The sequence below is a fragment of the Octopus bimaculoides genome, chromosome 6 (genome assembly GCF_046866305.1).
Source record: "Octopus bimaculoides isolate indiv1 chromosome 6, ASM4686630v1, whole genome shotgun sequence".
In the NCBI taxonomy this organism is placed as follows: Eukaryota; Metazoa; Mollusca; class Cephalopoda; order Octopoda; family Octopodidae; genus Octopus; species Octopus bimaculoides.
This window is the reverse complement of record NC_142933.1, coordinates 108987233-108997768: the sequence shown is the minus strand read 5'-3', so window position 1 is coordinate 108997768 and position 10536 is coordinate 108987233. Positions and strand designations below refer to the sequence as shown.

Sequence of the window (10536 nt, the reverse complement as noted above, 5' to 3'; positions counted from 1 at the left end):
TATATATGGGAGAATATACAAATAATAACAACAGACGAGGACAGGTGGTGTAAATAACAAAAGTATATATTAAGATACACATATCTATCTATCTATCTATCTATCTATATATATATATATATATATATATAGATATCATTTCTGAGCCATTGAACGACGGACAGAGGGGAGACTATCTCTTCTCTCCAGATGGCGCTCGCTCTTGTTCCCTCCCTCTTTACCTCTGCCTTTCTTTGTCGTCCTCTCTCTCTAGATGGCGCTCTCCCTTTCTCCCTCTCTTTTCTCCCTCCTTCCTTTTTCTTCTCCCTCTCTATCACGTTTCCCTCCTCACTCACTTCCTATCTCCCTTTATCTCTCCCTCTCTCTGTTTGTCTCTCTTTCTCTCTCTCTTTGCCTCTCTCTTTCTACCATTGAACTCTTTTATTCGTCTTGCAGCAACATTTCCAGTTCGCCCTTCACGGAAGGGACTGAACGACGAAGAAGAATAAAGGAAAATATATCCTCATAATACATCCGTAATCAAAACAAACACGAAGACCCGAGCGAGAAAGGAAGGTGAGACCCAAGCACCAAATACAATGTGAGATACAATAACATACCATGTTCAAACAGTTTCTTTTTCTGTCATTGCTTGGTCATGTAAAACAGACACGAGTCGAAAACCTTTACCAACATTAGTAGACAGTCTATGCACACACACACACATATATATATGTACACACACACACACATATATATGTGACAGCAATGTATTGTATATAATGTATATATATTGTACGTTGTAATGTGGTTCATGTGTGATATGCAGTGTATATATATATATATATATATATATATATATATATGCTGATGAATGTGTCTATTGTATGTTTGCTGTGATCTCGTACATATGTCTGTTGTATATATTTGTATGTTGTGTATATATGTTGTATATATATATATATGTATACGTATATCTGTATATATCCATACACATGTGTGCGTGTATATATATATATATAGGTGATCTATACACACACACACACACACATATATATATATATATATATACATACATATACACACATCATGATTTTGTCATTTGTATAATAATTTCAACCAAGCTTTGCCGGTGAATCCAGGGAGACGGACTTGGGACACAAGTTGCCATAACGTTTAGAAACATTGTACTGACAAATATATATAATCACCATGTTGATTATGATTATTATTATATTTTAATTACACTGGGAAATTGTTATATCCCATAAAAACACGGCCAAGCCTAATGTTTATAATGTATTTTGAAATCCGGCAAAACACTGATCGTTGGTCTTTCAACTGCACCTAATTTTTCTCTTCATAAATACATACATATCTATCTATCTATCTATCCATCAATTTATCTATCCATCTATCTATCTATCTAACTAACTATCTATCTGTCTGTCTGTCTATATATCTGTCTATCTATCTATCTATCTATCTATCTATCTATCTATCTATCTATCTATCTATCTAATACACACAACCACATACTTACATACAATCTTGTTTTTGTTATTTATATGTATTTTTTAGATATCAGGATCAGTTTTTAATTTCTGTTGGGAGAAAAAATTGAGGTCGAATTGTCATAACATTTAGCTTCGTCCTGGAATCGAAACCGGGTCGCGGTCTCGTTTCAGTTTAAATCCACTCGTATCAGTCTTGTAAATTTCGTTCCCTTGTTTTACATTTGAAGTCTTGTTACTTTTACTTTCACAGTAAAATCTATTTAGTAAACAGTAATAATAGTAATAATAATAATAATAATTTGTTTTATCACCGTCAGGGCGACTTTGGAAGGGACAATGCGAGGATAGGTTAGAAAAGTGTGTGCGTGTGTGTGTGGGGTCTTAAACAGGAATCGCATGAATGAAACCAGGAATGATAGAATGTACAGCATAGGAATGTAGTGTGATAGCGGCCCTTGAGAAAAAGACCACCTAGGGTTAAATAGCAAACTCTGCAGATCTAGGATTTACCCGATCGATGATGAGTACCTTCCTTTCACAGGAGACAATCCTAGTGGCCTGAAGCTAATTTTGTGGAGATGGCCACCACTGGGTAACGGAACCAGAACTATTGAAGTGTTAAATGACTTCGAAGTCTGAGACAGGCGGCATATACAGGAAACAATTATTCCAACAAGAATACACACACATCCGTGTGTATGTATGGGTATATATAAATATATATATATATATATATTATATATAGCGTGGGTACGTATTCTACACCTCCGCCCTTTATAATTTGTAAATAGAAAATTCTGATAAATTAATATGGTGGATATTAGAATAGATATCCTCCAGATGTCATTAGAAAATACATTAATTAATAAGTTATAGACGTAGGGGGAAATATACACACACACACAAGCTTGTCCCGTCATCGTCAGTATGGAGAAACCGTTTCACATTCCATGAACGTCGCCTTTTTCCCTTCCTGGAGAAACTTTTGTTTTTATATTTTTGTTCCTTACCAATTCTTCGTTCTGTCACTCTGTATTCAATATGTGTTCTACGGAGCGTGTGCACTAAAGTGTCACTTGTCAAAAAACACTATCTTTGTTTTCATCTGTAAAACCCAAGAAACCATTTATTAACTTCTAGGAACATCTTTCGTTGTAATTTGCTGCAAATTACCAATATCCTTCTCGCTTCTTTGATATCAAAATCTCCTTCCTGTTTTGTTTGAAAATTTCATTGTCGTTTGATCTGTCGACTAAATCCGTTCTTTAAATGTCAAAATTGTTGTTTATAAGATTATAGTCTTTTCCGAAATATTAACTCGATCGTCCAGAATTTAATTTAATTAACTCTTCAGTTTATTAGTAATAAATGGAAAAAAAAACAAACAAACAAAATAAACAATATGCTAAGTATTAGAATATCGATTGTGGAATGTTTTAAATATAGGTGTGTTACTAACACATTTCAGGACATTTTAATGTTAAATTAACTCTTTTTCTGCCCCAAGTATTTTCATAAGTTTGTCCTAAACGTCTTTGCTTGCTTTCAGGCTTTTAGTTACTCCTTGTTTCATACGCTCTGAGTGATATAAAGCTTTCCTTTCCTAAGTCTCTAAGTTATTCTGGTGGTTAAAAATTGGGAATGAGTACTATACACGAGTGATGGAAACCAGGGTTCCTTGCACCAAATGAATTTGATTAGTTTTTAAATGTAAAATTCAATTCAGTATGTTCAATTTATATTTACTATAAAGGTCCTCATGTCATATGAAGTTTGCACATTCAGAAAGACTTCCTTGTGTAGCAATTTGTGTGTCTGTATTATGTATGCATAGTATTTAATTAATTTATTTGGTCAAGAGTCTTGCTTTGCGACCTTGTGGTTTTAAGTAGAGTTCCACTGTGTAAGACTTTGAACAAGTGTCTCCCTCTCCTACAACCCTGGGCTGGTCAATGCCTTCTGAGTAAATTCGGTGGACAGAAACTGTGTTGAAGCCCATTGAATATATGTGTGTGTGTGTGTTTGTGTTTATCTCCTCTCATTATTTGACAACTAGTGTTAGTTTGTTTACATCCCAGTAACTTAGTAGTTCGGCAAAATAGACCGATAAAATAAGCACTGGGCTTGATTCGTTTTACTAAAACCTTCAGGGCAGTGCCCCAGCATGGCCACAGTCCAATGGCTGAAACGAATAAAAGATAAAAGGTAGTCAATTGAGTTATCCCTCGACTTTGTTTGATTCCTATTTTATAAACCACAAAGCAAATTCCATGTTTGTGGGATTTGAACCCTGATGTTCTGCCAACTGTACCACCCACTACCACACTGTTAATGTTCATTTACGGTGCTCTAATACTTTACTAGTTGTTTACGAATCCAACAGAATAACTAGCAAGGTCAGTTTCGGCATCATTTTTTGAACTCAAGGCCAAAGGGATGTAACTAAATACCTAAAATCACTAGACTTTCTCTCACTCCTTCCCTCTCTTATAAAATATATTAGGCAGATTGTTCAAACAACTCTTGTAGAGTCGTTTTTCAATCTACACTTTATCATCATTGGTTTTTTCAAAAGATATTTATAGAAATTTTTATTTGGGATTTTATGCAGAGGCATTTTAGGCTTAGCTGTGTTTTTTCTAGTCAACTTGTCTCACTCACAAAAGGAATCAAGCTTATTTTTTGCCTCATGTTGCCACCAATAAATTAGTCTTCAAATATTTGGTCTTTTCTGATATAAGTTGCAAAAGAAAATGGCTGCCATCATCATCATAATGTCCACTTTTCCATGTTTGCACAAGTTGGATGGAATTTATTGAGGCAGATTTTCTATAAATGGATGCTTTTCCTGTTGCCAACCTTTGCCTCATGGCCAAGCATGGTCTTTACAGAATATTGGCAATGGATGACACCACTTGTATGATGGCGACACTTGTTTACAACTATCATATGCTGTCAAAATAAAGAGACATAAACATACACACACACACGTTATATGAAGGGCTTCTTTCATTTTCTTTTGACCAAATCCACTCTCAAGGCTTTGCTCAGCCTGGGGCTTATGTAAAAGACATTTTCCCCCAAGGTGCCACACAGCGGGACTGAACCCACAACCATATGGTTTGTAAGCAAACTTCTTACTACACAGTCGCACCTGCATCTGCTTGATAGCAATATGATAACAAATAGCATTGGTCCTTGATAGAGTCCTATTTGTTTGAGGTTCAATATAAACTTAGGAAAGTAACTCATTGATACATTGGTGAATTATCACCATTATCATCTCTTCGTTTTTTGCCCCAAGGGTTGAACAAGTCTGCTCTGTAACATTCTCTACCTTTACAACTGATCCTTGTGAGGATGGCCATTTTGAGTTCTTACCTCACCCACTTCTTCCAATGGCTTCCTTGAAATGTTTTCCCTCAGCCATCAGTGTCTTGTACATTGGTAATTCTTTGCCCAACAAGTATCGACCAATTGTACAACGTTCACTCTAATTCAGTCATCATTTCTGCTTGCCCATCATTTGATTTCTTTTGCACTCGGCCATTTTCTCAACTCCTTCGTGTACAGATATAAACTGAGCAGAAACAGGAATAAAATAAAAATAACGAGAATATTAAAAATGAACTTGACTGCTCTCAAAAATTAAGTAAAAAAACAGGAAAAATAATCCAGAATCCTTGTCTGGTACCGGATCAATCCCAAAATCTAATCAGTTCATGCCAGTCATGAAGCCAAACATCTCTGAAAGTTTCATCCGAATCCGTCCAGCGATTCTTGAGATATTTTGTCCATGGACAAACAAACACAACTGAAAACAATGCCTCTGCCTTTGCTAAGGTGGAGGTAATCATCTCATAACTAGTGAAATTGATAGGTTATTAACTAAGGAATCGATCTACTCTGGTTCTGACATTCAGTTTTTGCTAGTCTGTATCTGCTTGATTGTAAAATAGGTAACTTGTGAAGAATTCTTAACAACTGCAAGCAGCAGGTGTGGTTATGTGGTTAGGAAGCTTACTTGCTAGCCATTTGGTTTTGGGTTCTGACCCAAAGAAATAAAAATCTCCTGTCTGAATGTTAACGAGGGACATTAAATACAAAACCTAAACAATCAACGGTCCCTTGCAATTTTGTTTAGATTTGATTCTCATCAAAGTGATACTGAAGACCTAATCATTTAGTAAATTCGTTAGTCCATATGTTTTGTTAGCTTCTCCATACTGGCGGGAGTTGAATGAAGACTTGTCAAGGCAGTATATTCTGGCTGGATGCTCCTCCTGTCACAAATAGTGCAGAGTCACACAGTGTATTATTTATAAAGAGTGTTAACAGGTCATCACCATTTTGCACAGACAATGCCATGCAAAAATATTTGGAATGTAAATATTCATATACATACACACATATATTTGTTTTGTAGTTTCAGCTCAGAGATGTTGCACTGCTATTTTGCTACACTGTTATTACTGAGAGCCTCCTCTAATAGGTGGCACTCTCATTTGCACCTCTTGCTGTGAGGTAGGTTCATCTGGGACTCTCGACAGGAAGAGGTCCAGTTTTGATTTGAAAACACCAACATCAATTTGAGAACCTGTAGTAGAAGATGCTTGCCCAAGATACTATGCAATGGGATAGAGCCTGAAACCATGTGGTTACAGGACAAACTTCATATCCACACAACCACAACTGCACTTATTTTAAATAAATTTTTGGTATATGGAAACTGTGTGGAAGTCTGTATGAGGAATGATTCCTGTTTTTGGGTGCTAGACTTGATTGACCCTTTGCCAGGATGAATACCACCTCCTGGTCCTTGGGTGCTTTTGGTAGTTTCTGTCCAATTTCAAGAATTTGGAACAGGTCTCTGGCCTCAGGACAACTGCTTAGCTTCCACCCAGATAACCCTAAACTTAAGCTACTTTGAAATTAATACTATTTTGTCTTTTCATTTGTAGATTCTTGCCTAAATTGATACGCAACTGTCTGAGAAGTTACCATTTAAGTAATTCAGTGCAAGGCTACAGTTTTGTTGTTTTCACAAAATCCTTCCTATATTAATGTTGTAGATGGACCAACTTGACTTCTGAGAGCAGTGTCTCTAGAATGTTCTTGGTAAGTGTAAAAACAATAACTTGATCAAGTTTCATATTCCAGTCAGGTAGGTTTGAGACCAAAACATTTAACCTTCAATGAGTCAGTTTATTTAGGTGTGAATAGCTAACCCATAGTGAAATAGTTCCTTGTAACCAGACTGATTGCTGTTTGATGGATTTTGAGCTTATAGTTTCAAGTTCAATTCCTTCTGTGTTTATAACTTGGAGTAGAACAGACTCTGTCATTAGACTTACCCTAGCTATACTGAATAATTAATCTCAGCATCACTTGTATACAATGACACACACACAGTTATAGAGTCTGCTGACATCACCACTGCTTCTAGAAGCAGTTTAGGATTTTGCATTTCTTGCTATTTTCTGTGGTTTGTGTTTAATTCATTTCTACCTCGATTATCAAAAGATATCTTTGTGGTCACTATGATGTTAAGAAACTAGAACGCCATTCATCATTGAATGTCCGTGTTCCATGCAGGCATGGGTTGGATGGTTTGACAGGACCTGATGGGCCCAAGGACTGCGTCGTCATGCTCCAGTTGTTTGATTTTGGCAAACACTAGGTGCTTGTGCTAGTTTTGTGCCACAAGCACTAGTGAGGTCTCCATGTGCAGCTTGCAAGACCACAGACCTTGAGAGAGGTCGTTTTATGCTAGGGTACAAGGAGTTAAAATTTGAGAGAAGGGGCCAGAACAGAACAAGTCTCTGGCTGTAGAGGAGGTACATGATTATTCACATGTAAGAAGAGAGGGTGGTGGGGTTGTCCAAGGTGGACCTGGCAAAAGAAGGGCTTGAGGTGTTCTTCATACTGATATTGTTTGAGTGAACAGCCATCCACAGATCTCAGTTCTGTGTCAGTTTGCCATTTTTGGGTTCTGCTGATCTACTTGGGAATGACAGTGTTTCCAGCAATATGGTTTTTCAGAACTGTCTCTCCTTCCTATCATTAACTACAGGTTCCTTGGTTCAGTGACACCATTTCCAGACAAGTTAAATTGAGTCAGACGACATTTATTTAAGGCCTAGAGAAATTGAATAGGCATTGTTGTCAGAGATGGTAGCATTAACCAACCCAAGACCTCTGTAGCATTTCACTGAGGCTCAACACAAGGATTTAGTTAAAAAGAAAAAAAATCATAACATTTTGTTTGCTTTAATAAGTAAATGTTTTTGTTGTTTATTTTGCAAAACGTAATTTTGTTGTTTATTTCTCTCTCTCTCTCTCTATCTACATAGATTTGAAATTTTAAGTTTTTATTTTTCTCTTCATATGTGCAATACTTAATTTTTGAAACTAATTTATTTTGAAGGGAGAAAGAAGACTGGCTGTGAAAAGAAGCAGCTGTATTCAAGTGTGTTGTGTTAGAAATCTTTGCACCGATGCCAACTAAAAAGTCTCAGAAATCTAAAAAAAGGAAGAAAACTCCTCATTGCAGAAATGAGGCTGATTCCAGTGATGTAGGGGCCAAAATTGAGCATAATCAAGAGACTGAAGGTGCAATGAAAGAGTCTGACCAAAAACTAGAGAAGACTATCAGATGTGATTTTTGTCATGAAGAGTTTAACCTGAAGAGTCAGTTGCGATCACATCACCTGCTTCATGTCAGTTGCAGACCTTACCGATGCAATTACTGTTCAAAAGGGTTTCTTAAGTTAGGGGACCTGACTAAACATGAACGGTCTCATACAGGGGTTAAGCCTTTTAAGTGCACCTTCTGTGACAAAGCATTTACAGAATCTGGGACTCTTACTGTGCACACACGCACTCATACCGGAGACAGGCCATTTAAATGTACATACTGCACAAAAGCTTTCATTCAGTCGAGTGACTTGAAGAAGCACACTCGTATTCATACAGGTGAGAAGCCGTACAAGTGCTGCTACTGTGATAGAGACTTCTCGGAGTCCAGTTCATTATCGCATCATTCTAAATTACATTTAAATGAACCAGCATTTCAATGTATATACTGCAACCAAAAGTTTAAAACATTGACACAGCTTGATGCACACAGTCATATTCACAGTGAAAATAAAATACACAAATGTGATTATTGTGACAAGTCCTTTGCTCATCTTGGTAACCTTGCGGTGCATACAAAGACTCACATAGAAAAAAAGCCGTTTACATGTGACTTCTGTCCTAAAACATTCTTTAGGACTGGGGATCTCCTAAAACACATCCGTACACATACAGGGGAGAAACCATTTGCATGTAGTTATTGTGATAGAAAGTTTACTGAATCTGGAACATTAAATGTACATTTACGCCGTCATACTGGTGAGAGGCCTTATGTGTGTCCTATCTGTACGAGGGCTTTTATTCAATCAAGTGATCTTAACAAGCACAAAAAGACACACAGAATTAATGACCAATATACACTCAACGAATATTTAGGTTTGCAACAGGTGCAAAATTCAATGCCAGTCAATGAGTCTTCTCATATTGGACACACTAAGATTATTTCAAGGACTTCTTTAACAGAAACCACAGGTTTGCCTCAGTTTAACGAGTCAGAGACTCAAATCTATTCGTGTAAGATGTGTGACGAGAAGTTCCCTACAGAAAACAATCTGTCTGCACATCTTATGTATCACCAAGAAGTTGCTTGCAACTCTGTTAATTCTGATTACACTAAACCATATTCCTGTGAATACTGTGAGAAAACGTTTTCACAACTGTCTAATCTTGCTGTTCATACAAAGACCCATCTTGGAGGTAAACCGTATAACTGTGATTTTTGTGATAAAGTCTATATGCGTCCCAGCGACTTGAACAAGCATATGAGATATCACACTGGCGATCGCCCCTATAAATGTGAGATTTGCCAGAAAGCTTTTACTGAGTCTGGTTCATTGAAGATCCACCAGCGAAGCCATACTGGGGAAAGACCTTACAAATGTAGCCTGTGCCCCAAGGCATTTGTACAGTCGAGCGACTTGAAAAAACATATGAGAATTCATACAGGGGAAAAACCTTACAACTGCAAATTTTGCTTGAAGACATTTTCTGAATCTAGCTCTTTAACCGTCCATATGAGAAGTCATACGAAATACCGACCGTATAAGTGTAATGCGTGTGATAGAGCTTTTGTACAGTCTGGGGATTTAAAGAAACATCTAAGAACCCACAGTGAAGAAGCTACAAGCTATTGCGACGGATATAGGGCTGACACTTCTTTAAGCATGCCAGTTTAAATTAACTGACCCCAAAATGCTTGGATAACATAAAAGAAAATCTCTTGCAGTGTTATTGTCAAGCAAATTAAATTTAAAAATAAAAAAAATAAGACTTCCATGGAAATGGAAAAAAAAAAAAAAAAATTTTTTTTTTGGCACAGTATTTGGGATCCTACTCTCTTGAACAATAATTTCAATAAATAATCCATTTGCTAAAAGTCAAAGTCCCAAAGAAAAGAAAACCCTAAACCTTGACCTTTTTGCATGTCAAACTGTGATAGGACTTTTCTAATTCTGTTCTGATCAAAAAACAAAATGAAAACAGGACTATTTTCACCTCACTGTCTAATTATTCCACTTAAATAAAAAAACAAAATTATATTTATTTTGTTTAATTTATATTAATTTTAATTCTTTTGCTGGACAGCAACACTTACGTTTTTGTCCAGTTGAATAGTTGCCTGCCTTTTTTTTTAATAATTATTTAAAATAAAGTCGCAGTGAGTTGACCAAAAAATGGTAGAATCTTGAGATTTAATGTCTTATTTTGTTTGCTCTTTCTTAAATACAGAGATACACCACAGCAGAAATTTGATTTAATGACAAAACAAACAAATGAAGAACTATTTGTACTTCATTTGGCTGCTATGAGGTACTTTGCTTTGTTGCTTTAATGTACAGGGTTACTATAACAGCTTGGTCATGTGACAAAACTATTTTCTCCCTAATAGGCATGGCTTTGTGGT

The 10536-nt window shown here is 36.4% G+C and overlaps 1 protein-coding gene across 2 annotated transcripts; it reads left to right on the top strand.

Annotated features, from left to right (window-relative positions):
* Window positions 1–404: 404 nt before the first annotated feature.
* Window positions 405–10321, top strand: LOC106870445 (uncharacterized). Of its 2 annotated transcripts, none has more exons than XM_014916538.3 (3): window positions 405–555; window positions 6458–6614; window positions 7924–10321. In XM_014916538.3, the coding sequence occupies exon 3, from the start codon at window positions 7994–7996 to the stop codon at window positions 9806–9808; it is 1815 nt and encodes a 604-aa protein (XP_014772024.1). In that variant the 5' UTR covers window positions 405–555; window positions 6458–6614; window positions 7924–7993; the 3' UTR covers window positions 9809–10321. The 2 variants fall into 2 exon arrangements, with proteins under 2 accessions (XP_014772024.1, XP_014772025.1); XM_014916539.3 differs by having other exon boundaries at window positions 405–580.
* Window positions 10322–10536: the final 215 nt, after the last annotated feature.